The 16,028-nt window shown below is 39.1% G+C and overlaps 1 protein-coding gene across 1 annotated transcript in view; it reads right to left on the bottom strand.

Moving 5' to 3' along the window:
• Positions 1–5,162: 5,162 nt before the first annotated feature.
• Positions 5,163–16,028, bottom strand: part of HAPLN1 (hyaluronan and proteoglycan link protein 1) — a gene marked incomplete at both ends in the record, with an annotated part of 34,449 nt that continues 23,583 nt past the window's right edge. Inside the window, 2 exons of the mRNA XM_079548091.1 lie at positions 5,163–5,452; positions 11,950–12,252. Of these exons, the coding sequence (XP_079404217.1) occupies positions 5,163–5,452; positions 11,950–12,252 (593 nt within the window). The remainder of the gene's footprint in view (positions 5,453–11,949; positions 12,253–16,028) is intronic.

Consider the following 16,028-nt stretch of genomic DNA (forward strand, 5'->3'; position numbering starts at 1 on the left):
TATCTTTTAATGTGCACCTCAATTTTCTTGACATAGGAAGAGAAGTATTTTTTAAAGAATTAATCTTCATCATTTCACCCTTACTTTCTGGAACATAGACTAGTTCACGCTGTTCTCTTAAATTTCTTAATTTTATATTTTGAATTGAAGTCTCTTCTCTTTTTACAGGAAAAAAATACCTAGCACTGGAATTTTGCTTCCCTGTGGTGTAGTTGTTCAGCTTCCATAACAAATGTGTAAGATTCAGCATCTTAAATCCTTCAAGAAGAACAATTAGCTGCTGTCCTTAATGAACAGAAAGTTGCTAATATGCTTTGTGTGTAAATGAGAGAATGGCCAAATAAAATGGCAGCCTCTTACTTCATTTACTATGTCCTAGGGGAAAATCTCTTTCTGTGTTAGCTCCATCAAATGTATGCCAAAGTCCAGCCACTTACAAACATGAAGGCAGTGTCCCTGTTTCAAACAGTGGGATGTCATCCAATGGAAGCTGCTGCTACAAAGGAAATACTAATTACTGAGGGATTGTTTCTACCAAAGGTAGTTTTAATTTTATGCTTAATGCTCTGAAGTCAAAATGTCACCCATTTAAAAATTGTTTTAACTATATTGCTGGAAAATCAAGTAAGTAAATCTCATCATGCATTGATTTTATTACAGATTTCCCTTATCCCCAGTGATCAAATTTTCAGATCAATTGCCTTTGAGGCTCTTGCTCATCCATTTTTAAATATGGATGATAAGCTTTTAAAAGATTAATGTTCCTCAGCAAGCCACTGCACTGTGTGTAACTTTCAGGGTTAAATCTCCAGCACAGATCAATACATGAATGCAGAAACTGTGATTACAGAAGCTGAAAATCTGGCCCCATGTTTTGAATAATTATTTGCTTGTCACTACAAATCTTTCTTGTTACACATTATAAAGAGAAATTTTTGTACGTTTTTAGTTTGTAAGCCCAGAGGATCAAAGAAAGAGTTTCATAATTTTTCTAAAATGTGACATGCTGTTCTGCATCCAATTTCTGGCAGTGCAAATGTGGAGTACTGTGCCAACCAAATTAAAAAGTAAAAATAAAATAATAGAAAGAAAGGAAAGAAAGGAAAGAAAGGAAGAAAGGAAGAAAGGAAGAAAGAAAGAAAGAAAGAAAGGAAGAAAGGAGGAAAAAGGAAGAAAGGAAGAAGTAAAGAAGGAAAAAAAAAAAAAGGAAACAACCTTCCTTGAATATACTTTATTTTAGATGATGGGAGAGAACATGAAATAAAAACTGGCACTCGCATTTCTACTTTCAAATTGCTTCAGAGAAGCATATAACAAAAGCTCTGGAATATGGTCCTCTTTATGATCATTGTAAATCATTTACACAGAGTAATGACTTCTTTTTTTTCTTTCCCTACTCTGGTAATTGCTTAGTTTACTATGTCAAAGTTTTTTCATGCTTTGATCTTTTCTATTCCCTTTCGTCTTTTCTAAGAAAGAAGAGCGGCCAGTCAATAAGAAGAAATCGTCATACTGAAAAAAACAACATGATTTAATTGTTGTCATTCATGGGCATTAAAATTCAGATACATTGTGAAATACAAGATAACGACAGAGAACATGAATTGATTCTAGTGATAGAATTTTCTCCCACCAACAGAAAATAGCACAGACTTTTATCCAGTTCTTAAGCTGCTTTTTAAGGTTTTTATCCAAGCACCTAGCTAGCTTATTCAAAAATAAGAAAACATCCTAACATTTGACATTATAAAAGGAAATGGAGTCAGTAGCTGTAAAAATAAATAGAATTCATGTCTTCTTGCCTATCTGTGCCCATATAGCAAGTATTCATACACTTTTAATGGTTTTTAAACCTGCTTACATTAGAGCTAATTATATTTTCCATACAAACATATTTTCATCACACTATCCCTTTAACTTTACCTGTAATAATAATATATATAATGTTGCATATCAATATAGTGATCTAAAACTAGCTTGATCCCAAGTTAGCCTACTGGGCTTTTTGTAATTAACATGACAGATGTAAATTCACGTACTGAGACTCCATTACATTGCATTTGCTTCCTAGCAAGCGGTATCTTCAGTGTGAACTTAAAGCTACAGCTGAGCGATAATTTTGCCGCTTGTGCTCACACCGCAGCCCAGGGCCGCTCCTTCCTTGCCGTGCCATGGCGTCGTCATGCTGCCAGACTGGGAGCAGCAGAACGTCTCCCAGAGCCAGGGGACGCATGGGTAGTGCAGAGCCTGCTCAGCCACCAGCCGGGCTGGGTGATGCACAGAGCGGGGTGACGTGCTACGCCCGGGCTGTCACAGCGGCAGCCCCAGGATGCGGGGGCAAAAAGCATAAGCAAGAGCAAGCCTGAGACTGCTGTGATTTAGGACCTGACCAGCCATCCCCAACATGTTGCAAAGTTGATGAAAGGCTCGATTCGCCTTTCCTGCAGTGCCTTTGGTCTAGCAGTGAGGGCACTTCAGCCAGCCCCACGAGTGGGTTGGATGACTACATTTTTATGCAGGTACATTATAATCCCCAATCCTGCAAAAAAAATGTGTCTGGGTGAAACCCTGTGAAGGGTTTCTCTGGAGAGGTAAAAAACAAAACAAAACAAAACAAAACAAAACAAAATTCCACGAGGGTCTCTTAACTGCTGTGCAGTAGGAACATCTGCAGGCTCCCACCAGCCAAGCAGATCTTTGGATCTGCCCACTTCGCAGCAGCTCTGGTTCTAGATGAATGAACAACCACTCTGGGACACTCCCCATGGCTTTTCCTATTCCACAGTCTCCCTGTCCAAGCTCCAGAAGAGACTCTGAAATACTGTTGGCCTCTTTTTTCATACTTTTGAAGGTTGGATGGGGGAACAACATGTATTTCTACTGGTCACAGTCCAGTCTTACACACTCCATTCCTCCTCTTGCACAAGTATTCTATGTTTCTATTTCCGTTTCTGTTTCTCTTTTCTCCCAAGTGTGTGGAAAAGGCTCTGGTGCCCTAAGAAAGTGTGTGAAATGGGCACTGATTTAAAAAATGGCTGATGGGTAAAGATTATGTGGGCTTAGGGGCTTGGCTTATAATTACTCTCTATTAAAAACTAAGTAGTAGAGCTCCAAGAGCATCCAGCTTTCAGTTGGAATAAAAAAGGGAAAGGGGTAGTTTGGCACCAACATCTGTTAAATCTGAATGGTATGAGAAAGAAGTCGTACTAACAGTGACTTGGAAGGATGGAGAATTGCTTCTGAGCTTAATGGGAATGCACTCCAGCACAACATACCACACACCATGGTATCTTTCCACTACAGTCCTATTGTTTATTATTCCTGGTTTGTTCACAGGTTTTTAACATAGGACCACAGCCACTCTGGGAATCAGTTTTACTCATGTCCATGGGAACATATCTACCCTAAGCTCTTCATGAAAGATTACTGGTTGTTGCCTACTTAGATACATCTCTGTTAGATATTGAAACAGTGGGAAGATACAAAACTTTGTGCAATACAAATATTGGTCCTCTGATATCTTCAATGTCAGCAAGCATGGAATAGGAAAAGAGTTCTACATTTTTAAGTGGTAGAACCAACACTGGATAGAGAACGTCAAAATGCCTAAAAGATTACTCAAGACCAAGATGTTTTTATGAGTGGCCTCTGTTTTTTGGATATCCAGCTTGAGACACCATTAGTGGAGTAAATTTTCAGAAAGCCTTGAGCACCTGCTTTGTGGAAATCTGGTTGCGTTAAGGTTATCTGAAGATGAGCACCAAGAATTGCTGCATCCAAAATAAGTTTTCACTGGAAATTCAAGTTCCCTCAAATTGGCATTTAAGGAGGACTTAGTACTTTAGGCAGCGCTGAAAATCCTAGGCACCATGCACAGTGCAAGTTTATCTCAGACACTGGCAGATATAGGTAAACATCTTCAGCCTAGACCACTGCAGATTTAGAGGGAAGTATTTCAGTAATTCAGGGCTAGCAGTACTAATTTTTTTTTCATTGATAGTTTAAAAAGCAGATGTATATTTAGATACAGGTTAGATGTAAGGAAATAAAGTACTTTTTCTCTTCTAAACCTTAATAGCTGGTTTCAGATTTTATTTAATAATCTTCTTCTAAGACTTAATCATTTAATTTTTTTTTCCAATTTTTATTTCTTGTGATGTGTAAATAGCTAAGAAATATTAAATATTATAATATCTTTCATTAAGACAATAACATTTCAAAGGCTAATGTAAATTCAAGCTGCTAAAGTCTATAATTTTTCTGTCCAGCAGTTCATTTACACAACTGCCCTGAGTAGATGCTATATGCGGCTTAGCAAATGGCCCTAAGAGTTTTAAAATAACTCAGTAAAGCTACTCAAAGGTAATGCAATAGTTCTCAGGCATCTTTAATTTGAGTTAAGAAGAAAGTAGGGTTTTCTCATAAATTATTAACCCACCTATTCAGTGATTTATACACATTCAAAACACAATTGAAACAGTCAGAAGTAATTGTGCTTGTAAATATGTATGGGATCACAAGACTCGTTTTCAGAAAGGCGGGGTTTTATGCTGCAAAATAAATCCTATATTTCTGGACTGTTTTAACTGCTTTCATTAAACTGTATATTGTTCCCATGCAAAAACAGTGAAAACAGTCTTTTCTAATCTAGCTTGCTATTGGTTTTGTGTTGCCTTTTTTTTTTTTAATTTTTTAATTTTTATTTTTTGCAAAACCTCACTGATCCCTATAAACAAAAACATTTCAAAACTCCAGATACAATCAATTTGCAGTATATCTCAAACGGGTACAAATATGTAAAATTTGTGCTTTTAAAAGCTTCTGCTTTGAGTAGCCTTACATTCCATAATTGTGTCCTAGCAATTGTCAAGCTCTATTGCATGCCCCATTCACGAAACTTATATTTTGTTGGGATGACGTAGCTTAACGAATTTGGCTCTTCTTACCTAGAGCTTCCATTAAATTATATTAATTTTAAATATCTATGGAATGATACTTTTACAAAAATATTTTAACAAAAACAAATTAATGGGTTGGGTTTATGAAAATGACTCTACAGTAAGAAAGAAAGGTTTATCACAGTTTTGGTAACTTGCACGAGTTCATATCGAAATCTCTCACATGTTCTTAATGAATTTAAAACTGTTGCGCTCTAGGTATTTTCAGTTGTACGCTCTGAAACAGTAGACACCGTACAGCTTGTGTTTTTTATCAGGAAAGCCTACAAAGCGGACTGCAGCCTCGTTGGGGCTGCAGCGTTTTCTGGGTCTGGAGATGGGGTAGCGGACACTGCCGTCTGCCAGCCAGCCGGCGTCGCAGCGGTCATAACCAAGGAGCTTCCAGGCAGCGAATATCTGCCCAACCTTGGCAATCTGAGCACCATCCTTCAGGCAGGCCTGCACGGCTTCGTCATAGGTCAGCTTGGTTGGGTGTATTAGGTAGTAAAAACGACCTGGGGAGAGAAGGAAGGAGAAGAGCATATTATCAAGGGAGCTTCTGAGGAGAAATGAGGATGTTCCGCTGCAGAACTGGACAATTCAACATCTGATCATTTCAGAATGTGCAGCAAATTGTGCGCTGTGCTGTTGAACAGGTTATAATCCCTTGTGCAATAACTGATAAATAGTGGGAGTGAAAAAAAAAACAATAAGAAAGTAACGAAGAAGGTCAGTTTCTACAAAAATATAGCTCTGTACTTATTTCTGCTAACTTAGTACAGCATAGTAACTGCAAGGGCATTCAATGCTAACAGACCTGTTGCAATGCATTTCATAGAATCACAGAATGATTTGGATTGGAAAGGGCCTTACAGCCCAACCAGTTCCAACTCTCTCCCATGGGCAGGGCTGCACCCCACCAGATCAGGTTAGAGTAGGGCCCCATCCAACCTGGCCTTGAGAGCCTCCAGGGATGGGGCACCCACAGCTGTCTGAGCAGATGTGCCAGGGCCTCTGAGTAAAGGGTTTCCATCTAACATTCAGCCTTGCTTTCCTCCTCTGCAAATTTAAAATAGCAGGAAGAACGTAAGGGGGTGTAGCCTGCAGTTCAGAGTGGGCTGTTCTGAGACCAGCATCAGGTTCTATCTTCAACCCAGTAAAATGCCTAAGGAACCCAAGATCTAAGGTAGAGCAGATCTCAAACAGTAGCATCTTGTTGCTAGAGAAGGGAAATTAGTTAAACATCCAAAGCAGTGTAATACTACAGCATGCTCTCCACATTAGATGAAAACCCTTTGTGAGTTTCCTTCTCAGAAGCATGGCGTTGCAAGACCTGGCCTTTGAAAGTATTTGGGTGGGAGCTGCTGGAGCTAGCACGTGCAGTTCTTCTTTCCAACAAGGCAGTGACCTTGTTTCTGATTAAGTATAAGCACAATTTAAAGTTCTTTGATTTTTTTTTTTCTTCCATGTAAGAAAGATGAGATATTGCATGGCTTCTCAGAAGCAGAGTTTGAACCCCTGGTAGATCAAAACCATGCCGGCTATAAGTCTTCATTAGCTGTTCCACAAGCATTCACAGCAGTTCTCCAGCTCTGTTTCTCTTTAGGCATCAAAGGGCATATCCGTAACGTACCACAGCACTGAACTGATAGAGCAGCTAAGCAAAATACGCCCATCATAAGGTAATGAAAACACATACCAGCAAGTAGAGCTTGAAAACTCCTCTGTACCAATCCATAAGTTGCAATAACACTAATATTAATTTCACTTATCAAGACAGTATAACTTTATCACAAGCCTTTCACTCATTAAACTTATTTATCAGATTTTCAAGTAAGTTCACAACATTTTCAATCTTACTGCATTATGAAAGGGGCAAGCTGTCTGAAAAGAAAAATCCATTTATTCATGTGAGGCAAACACATTGCTTCTTAATTAAAAATGTACTCCAGCAAAACATCCATTTTCTTCCTCATAAATAACAGCAGTAAAACAGAACAGATTCTGCACAGATTACTTTCTTGGTGAAGGAAAAGCAGCAGGAAGGAGAACGAGTTATGTCTAAATCTCAGCAAAAAGCAGAGAGGCTTTTTGAAGTGAAGAAATGTCAGGTTGGGTGAAACTATAAAGATAATTGAATTAGCTATGTGTGAAGATTTGAAATTTTATACTATGACGGAAATCATTAAAAAAAAAGGCACTTATATTGTGGAGAAGAACCTTTTAAACAATTTCACTGTTGTCAGAGATAGTATCTACAGTATTTTCACCAGAGTAGAGTGGATAATTGACCCCTTGTAAAATGCATTGATTCCATTGCAGCAAGTTGGCAGCATTTACGGGCTGTTACTGAAGAGAATGTTTATTAAGTGGAACCCTGTTCTTACTAGGCTTTTAAGAGGTCTCCCCAAAGCAAATAGGATTTCAGACTAAGAGAACAGGGATTTGGACTGATAGTATGTAAACTTCACCTAGCTTATTAGTTGCTCTTCAAACCATATGTCAGGGGAATGTAATTTCCTTGGGATTTGCAGTAAGGTCAGGCTTTTGACATATGACATCAATAATAAAAACTCCTACACTCTGCCCTTTCCCTAAATGGGAGAACTTTAACATCAAACCCCACGCGAGTGGAATGTGCACGCAGAATGTCCGATTAAAGGCTGTGAAAATAGACTTGGTGCAGATTTACTGGTTTTCCCCTACCAACAGGCTAGAAGTACTCCTAAAATGCTCGTTCTTAGTTCTCATTAATTCACGTGGAAGGAGGGAGAAGCGTTAATCCTCTGTCTGTAATTAATGTGTGTCAGTTAGGTCATTCCTATAGAGAATGAGTGTGCTTGGCCTGACTTTTCACTACAAATCAAGGGGCAGGAGTTTATGCAAACCTAATAGAACCCCACTTACAACAGCTATTTTAGGGTTTTGCTTGTAATGGAACAGCTTAAAGAGCAAAATTTGAGCACTTGACTTAAATACCCACACCTTGTGACTGCCGGAGTGCGATAGATGCACTGCCAGTGGAGATTTGTTCCAACCTCAGCTCTAAGTTGCGTATTTCAAGGCAAAGTTTTGTATCTAAGCTGGGTGCAAAGGAAGTGGGACATCATCCTTAGTGGTACTGGTAGGTGATACCACTCCACCAGATCTATTCTGTGTGAGAGCCAACACAGTGCCTGACAGGGAGGGCTGTAGCCCATGTGCTCAGGGAATTAAGTTGTTTCATCAAGTAGAGAGCACACCTCAGATGGCAATGACAGGCATTCTCAGCATGCAGTACAAGATGCTACTTATCATCAGCTCCACAGACTCAGTACAGTGTATCTCATAGCCACAGTAGCCAGCTGAGTGAGGCTGTTGCTCTTCAAAATGTATGAAAATTGGTGAGAAAAGAGACTTTTCATTCCCTCAAAAATAGGATCATGAAATGTATGTTGAAATCAATGTTCAACTCAGGAGCTGTATTTAAACTGCTACATTAAATATTTGGGTATGATTTTTGAAAATCCTCTTCCACTCCCCCCCGCCCAGAAGCCATTGGCCAAGAAGCACCCACTTTTCAGAAAGGGCAAATCATTTTTCTTTGGGTAGCTTTATTTTCATTTTTAGAGAAATGGATGCATGTTCAAATATTCTCTTTATCTAATGAACAATCAGTGTGGATTATTTGGAAAAGATCTTCTACTGCTTTAAATGGTGGTGGTCACTGTTTAAATGTGCATTACTGAAATAAGCAGCTGCACTCACACAAGATCCCTAAAATTTATTCTCTGTATTTTTAATTTTGTTAAGATAATTTTATTCAATTTTGCTAGATGTGATAACAAATTGATTATGCAGTGCAGTTCAGTGTGTAAAGTACATAACAAAATGCACATTAATGAGCTGGAAGTGTGATACGGGCAGTATTTAGACCTCTTTTTTGTTCAGTTTTAGAACAACCCCCCTGGACACCTTCCTATGCAACTGGAGTTGGACTCAATGTTCTCTTCCAATCCCTACAACTCTGTGATTCTGTGATTTATCTTGCCTAACACTTCTCAGAGTCAGAGTTTCCCATTTATTCATTTATTTATTTATGGAGAGGCTCACTGCCTCCTTCAGAAAGCCCTTGAAATTAGGCAAAGAATAACCCTTCAGCTATATTACTACATGTTCTTTACCCCATGCCATGTGGGGTCTGTGGGACATGAATTTCTTCTGCAGTGTTTATACGAAAGAGGACCAAGTTACATCTTTCTTGCATAGCCTTGCTGTCTGATTTTTGAGCTCTGAATAGTAAGCATATTGGTGGGATTATGTTAATATTAGTTTTTGTGTACTTTTCTGTAATTCACTGCTATATATTGTTATAAACCAAGAAATTACTCGTACTACTCTTTTCAAAAAGCGTGCATTACCTCTTGGGATTTCTGGCTTTGCTTGCACAGCGACAGAAGACAAAAAGTTCCTCTATGAACCAATTGAAGGAAGGAGTTACATGGAAAGAACAAAATGCTCAAGTAATGCACTTAAAGTACTCCAAGAAAAGACACTGGAGAGGATAATTTTGTAAAGTAATGAGTACTGTATATTGTATTGTATAAGAACTTTGCTGAAACTACTTTCCTGTATAGTCAAGAGGAATGAGTACATAATTCTTTGCTAACAGAATGAAAGTACTTCTTGGTGTTCACCAAAGAGAGGTCCCATAGTTCCTGAGTGAAAACATTGAAGCTGGATTGAAACTAACTGCATTAATGATTATGTTTCCATTTTTCAACTTAATATCTAAATAATTAAGGATCTTCATTCTCCAGGTTAAAACTAAGCCTCAATTACTTAACATTGAGCCTTTTTTTTCCACCACACCTGACATCATGAGGTACTCAGGGATGTTTTTCTCTAAAAAGAACCCAAACTAAACTTCACGCCCCCCGGTTACTCACAGCAGCTCACACAACTGACACTCTTTGAGATATGCTTTTTTTTCAAGCTAGCATTGCATGCCTCCGATCCTGAGGCTACTGGTGTGTTTCCAGCTCCCTCACACAGTGCTGAAGGCTTCTCTGTTTTAGTGCATCAGGAGATTCCAGCTGTCACTGCCACTACTGGTGTCCTGACTTCATTTTCCTTGGCTGTTCCTGAACTGAGAGAATCAATATTGGGTGTTGCAGAAATAGGTCTTTGCCCAAAGCCACTATCTCTGGCAGTTGCAACCTAGTGGGAAACCAGGTTATTATAAGATTTTTCCTTTTACAGTGAGAACACTAATGACATTGTTAAGTGCACATAAGCTGTCTGAGGTGTTAAGCTGCAAATAAGATGCTGGCATATGGGGAGCATTTCTGGGATTATTGTGGTGTGCTTGGAATACAAATAGTGGAGAACAGAGAAAGGACACAGGAGAATGTGTCCAGATTTTCTGCTGACGCCTTGAGAGATGTATATGGAGGTGAGCTGAAGGGACCTGGGTAAAATGGTACTCCACCCTTCACATCACAGTGTTGCTGTATGGTTTTCTGTCCCGCATGTCATTTTAGCAGACTCGCCAAGCATGAGATCAATACCAATGCCTTGTCTTTCACTTCTCTACCATCTCTATACCATATTCTCATCTTGCCTTATTCCTCTTTCTCTTTCTTTCTCTTGCAGTATCAGTGTACAGACAGTATTTGTCAGCACTTCTTTTTTTTTTTTCAGCCTTTTTTTTTTCTTCTTTCCTTGAGAGATACTGTTCAGCTGCTTGTGTAGACAATGGTGGGCCTTAGTGACCAGTGAACTCAAGAGTTTATGCTATCAGCACTTTAAATAGTGCAGCTATCAATTTTAATTTTTTCCTTTGTTTATTTTATTCCTCGGTGTTTTTTTTCTCCAGATTTAAATGAGCATATGATGAGCTTGTATAGGATTTTGCCTTGCTTAAATGGAACAAGAGGAAAAATGAGCCAGCATTTCATGGCATTATGTAGCATGATAAAATCACACAAACATTTGTTTCTGACTGTGTCCCACCTAATTTTTTATATTATTAGTTTGAGAATATGTTGGATTTTTTCTTTTTGAGAGGGTGGGACAGGCCTAGCATTAAAGCATATCATCTGAGAACAAGGCTTATGTTTATTTTTATGTATGCTACAGGGCAAAAATGCTTCACTGAGGATAAGCAATCTGAGCATAAACAGAAAGGGCTGTGCTCCTTGGTCTGGTTGGGCTGAATGCCAAACACATGTGAATGCCAAACACAAGTGAACTACCCGTGAGCACGATGCTATGGAGGGCTGTAGGCTCCTTTTGCACTTCTTACTTGCAGTGCTCCTCTCATTCACAGCCATGCTTTGTAAATCCTTTCCAGTCATTAGATTAAACCATAAATGATAGTCTGAGATCAACAGATCAGCCCACTTCGTACCTAAGGTAAAATCTACTAACTGCTGAAATTTTGCAGCCACTGGAATAAGCTTTAGGGCAGACCAAGCTCAGAGTAAGAGGGAATGTCTCAGTTTTGACAGCATGCTAAGATTAGAAATCTGAATTATTTGTTATATAAGCTAGAAAAAACTTTGCTGATAAGGAAATATTTGTCATATTAGAATTGTTGTATGAGCTGGAGCTGCTTGAGGCAACAGCAGAGATGAAGTGACAATCACAATTTTATTTTGGTGACACTGATGTTGTAAAACATTGTAATTATAATTGAAATCAATGGGAAATGTCAACTAAATTGCTAATTTATTCACCATTTTAACTAACATAAAAATTAGAAAGGCATGTTTAGTGGGGTGAAATTGGAGATATAAGGAAGCGCTACTAACATTAGCTCCAAGTTCTGAAAATAATCTGCATGAACACATGGCACAGCCACCATTACTATGGTTACATGTCTTTTTAAATCCATCAGTAACATTTCCCAAAGCTAACATAAACTTTGGCCAGCCAAGTGCCATCTGCTACCCTCTGGTGCCGTTGGCATCTCTTTCTTTTCAAAGCATGAAAAAGCCCCTTGCAAGGTAGAAGCAAACCGGGTTCTTACCATTGAAGTTAGAAGTAAAACAGAAAACATCATATCGGCTCTTCTCTTTATCCCAGAAGCCATAGTTTCGGACACCAGGCACCGTATTCTTCCCCCCGCAGGGCTCCCTGGGCTTGGTGATGGGGTACTGCACCGAGCCATCGCTGAGCCAGCCAGCATTGCACCAGTCCAGCCCTGACCTCCAGGCCTCGTAGAGCTGGTCGAAGGAGGCAATGATGGAGTCCTGGTCCAGGCAGGCTTGTTGAGCCTCATGGAAGTTTAGGTTGTAACGACCCAGACGTGGAGAATAGGGGAATACAACACCTGAAATGGCAGAAAGAGGTAAGCTGGGGTGTTACCAACACTAGAAGAGGTTTTGAGTCTCCAATTCTGAAAGAACAGAAGGAGAAGTAGCATTTACAGTTGTCAGAAGGAGACTCCGTGATGTCTTAGAATTATAAAATCACAGAATCATTAAGGTTGGAAAAGACCTCTAAGATCATCTAGGCCAACTGTCTACCTACCAACAACACTGCCCACTAAAACCATGCCCCTAAGTACTACATCTGCCCTTCCCTTAAAATTTCCATGAAATCTTGTATGGTTTTAGGAAGACGTTTTATAATACACCCCAGCTGCTTCTGGCAGTTTCTCACCACTCAGGAAAAAGCTCCTCATGGAGAGCAACAGGGAACAGGATTTCTTTAGTACCAGACAGATGTCCTCAATGAAAGCTGATGAGCCTTGCCGCTCATCAGTGGTCAACAGCTGCAGAAAGGTAGGGTGGAGAGACCTTGGAACAGGGAATATCCAAATGGAGACAGTAAATGGGAAACAACTCCCGAGCTGTTTCAGCAGCAACATTCATAGTCATCACCTTTATTTCACAGGTCTTTCCACTGTACATCTGTTTGTTTCACAAACTCTCACTCTGAACAGGCTGCCTAGAGAGGTTTTGGAGTCTCCTTCTCTGGTGACACTCAAGACCCATCTGGACCCTTTCCTGTGTGACTGGCTACAGAGAGCTTGCTTTAGTAGGGGACTGGACTCGGTGATCTCCAGAGGTCCCTTCCAACCCTTACAAGTCTGAGACTCAGAAAAAGATCTGTTGTTAAAAATTGCATTTCAAAACATAGAAGATGTTGAATAAAATGCTGAAGAACCACCTCCTCATGTGGCTCTGATAAAAGACTGTACAAAGAGAGAGACATAAAAGTTTGGATCAGTCCACTGTAACTTTGGCAGGAGTTTAGAAACTTAACTCAGACCTAAATTTTATGGTTGGCTTCAGCCCAATCTTCATAATAAGCTGAAATAAAACAGCATCCAAGAAGATCTAGCTCAGAGAGTTTATTATCAAACATCTCTGCAGAACTTGTTGCTGTGGGATGCTGAGAGGCTGAAGACAAGATAACACACTATGGAATGGGCAAAAAACTTTAAGCCAGTACAGACATCAATCTTTATTTTCTCCCTGCTGATGAATTCTCCCTGTAAGAAATTCCTTGTCTCCAGGGCAATGTACAGAGCATAGGATACTGAAATTGTATTACAGTCATGCAAGACAGCATGCAATGAAGTTATTCTTCTTCTTGAGGAGTCAGTCCACTTTGGTGTCTATTCCACTGGTATCTTAACATTTCCTTTCTTTTCCTCCTCTCCCTCACTCATTTATCATCCAAGTACTGTTATTTTTGTTAAATAAAATCTTTGTTATTACTAAACCTCAGTGACTTAATCCAAGAAAATAGAGCACACAAACGTAAACATAGCAAGGGAATAATAAACAAGATTTTGTTCTCCCTCAGCAATTAACCAGAGATTCTGCTGACCTTCTTCCCTTTTGTAAATTCTTTCTTAAAGGGTTTTTCAGTTATTAGTTGTCCTGAACTATAAAGCATGAATGAAATGTAACACATCGTGTGCTGCTAGCTATAACTTAACAAACATAAAGCTGTAGCTATTTCATTATTTTCTGGTCTGGAGAACATAAGAAACTGAAGAGCTATACTTAAATTATTTTAAAGACTGAGAAACAATTCAACAGAAACCGCTCAAACAGATTTGATCCCTTAAGGTTTCCAAAATCACTTTTTTTAGATCATTAAATAAACATGTTAATTTGTTATCAACATACTTGAGTTTGAAAGTTTGAGACATAATGTTTTAATAACAAAAATACGCAGAAAATTGTAATATTAGCTTTGAGCTACATTCGGGTAGACTGCATAGAAGCTGATTTCTGTTTGAGTTCATCTGAAGTACACGTCTGCAACTGATTAACACTAATTTCACCCTGCAGATGGGGGTGGCCATTGGTGATTTTGTATAGCAAAACTGGATATGTGTTTTGTGTAGCTTTGCGTTATCTTGCATTTTTGCTCGTATTATTCTTTCCCCTTCAGTTTTCTATCAAACATAACACTGAATTCATAGTTAGTCTTACTATTTGCCTTTCTTTTGGTACAAGTTAGCAGTTCTGAACTTCAGTTAGTTGCACAGCATCTTCTTTGGTCTTGGATCTTACAGCCCATCAAAAGATAATCCATCCCATCTGTTCCCGAATGGACAAAAGCTGTCTGCAGGCTTGACTCTGTTCCCAAACTAAAGACTGACTCAAAACTCCTGACTCCAAAGCTGTGTTTTGCCACCAGACAAAACACATATTTCCAAATGTTAACAAAGTGAGTTTAGGAAATGGAGGAAGAGAACACAGGCTCAAATGGCCAGAAATTAATAATGTGGTTTGGTTTTTTTTTTTGGTCACATGAAGGCTCCAGAATGTCTTCCACTGGGAAAGAATGGTCTTCCTCTTCCAAAGACTGGCTGTAGCCTTTTATGTCTGAATTTCACTCCAGCTGAGTGTGAACAAAAGTTGTTAATCCCTCCATGTTTTCTGTAGCATGTCTTGCTGGCAGGCTTTACAGCAACAGCACCCATGTGCAATCAGGCGCTCGTAGCAATCTACCAAAAAATCAGGCAGAGGATTGATGGGAGCCTTTTTAAAACCCAGAGAATAGCAGTACCCTCTCTCTGTTGCTGGAAGACTGAACTGAAGAGCCTTAGCTTGATCTTGGTGGTCTGGCTCCTTGCCCCAAGGAAGCTGCTGAGACACCAGTGGAGTCTGAGCGAGGAATATTAACCTACAGCATAGACTCCCAAACATGCAGTTCTCTGAAACTGGGCTTGTCCCAGGGAAGGACAACCTGATGCTCAGGAAGAAACTGAGAAACACTGGTTCACTGGAGAGTGAATCTATCAGTAAAAGTCTTGCTGTATGCACCTGCAGCTATGCAGCCATTGTCCTAAAAATAATGGAAACCAGGATTTGTATCAAAACAGAAGATGTGGAAGTATAACATATAAAAAAGAATCCAAGAAAAGGGAGAGTGGGAGACAAGTGAAACTGTCTTGGAAGGCATCATCATAAATGGTTTTTGTGGAACTGTTTTTGAATTTATTTATTTATTTATTTATTTATTTATTTATTTATTTATTTTTGAGAGAGAGAGAGAATTTACATCTGGCTTATGACAATCGAATGTTCTGCTAATGAAAATAAGTGGAGAATAATCAGAGAAGCAGAGCTCAGTTCTGATTTCTTAAGGATTGGACAAGACATAATGCATGTATGTCCTTACATGCAAGAAATCCCTAATGCTGAATACAAGTACTTTGCAGTTAATTAGTCACTGTGGGTACAGTCACAATCCAAGGAGCTGTAATAGTGATCTAAGACAACAAGATGAGTAAATAAATCCAGAAAGCTCAATTCCTGTAACAATTTAAATTAGCACTGTAAGCAATGAGCAATTTTAAGAGCATTTACAGATAATCTCTGTTAACACATATGGAAAAAAATAGGACTTTTTTAGCCAGAGTAAAGAAATTGGCTTCCTTGAGTTCTAGCCTAGACAGAAAAGCAATTTTTCTTGTAGCCAGTGTAAACACTAGTTAAAGTAGGTTTGCTATATGCTGTACTGCAGGATACAGTTTTAAATTGGCAGGTTCATACACTTGAAGGAAAAATTTTCCATGTTGGATTTCTAAGATTCCGTGATTAGTAAGAGGTAAGTCTCTGATTTTCCTTCAGATTCCAC

Source organism: Tetrao urogallus, assembly GCF_951394365.1.
Source record: "Tetrao urogallus genome assembly, chromosome: Z".
Classification (NCBI taxonomy): Eukaryota; Metazoa; Chordata; class Aves; order Galliformes; family Phasianidae; genus Tetrao; species Tetrao urogallus.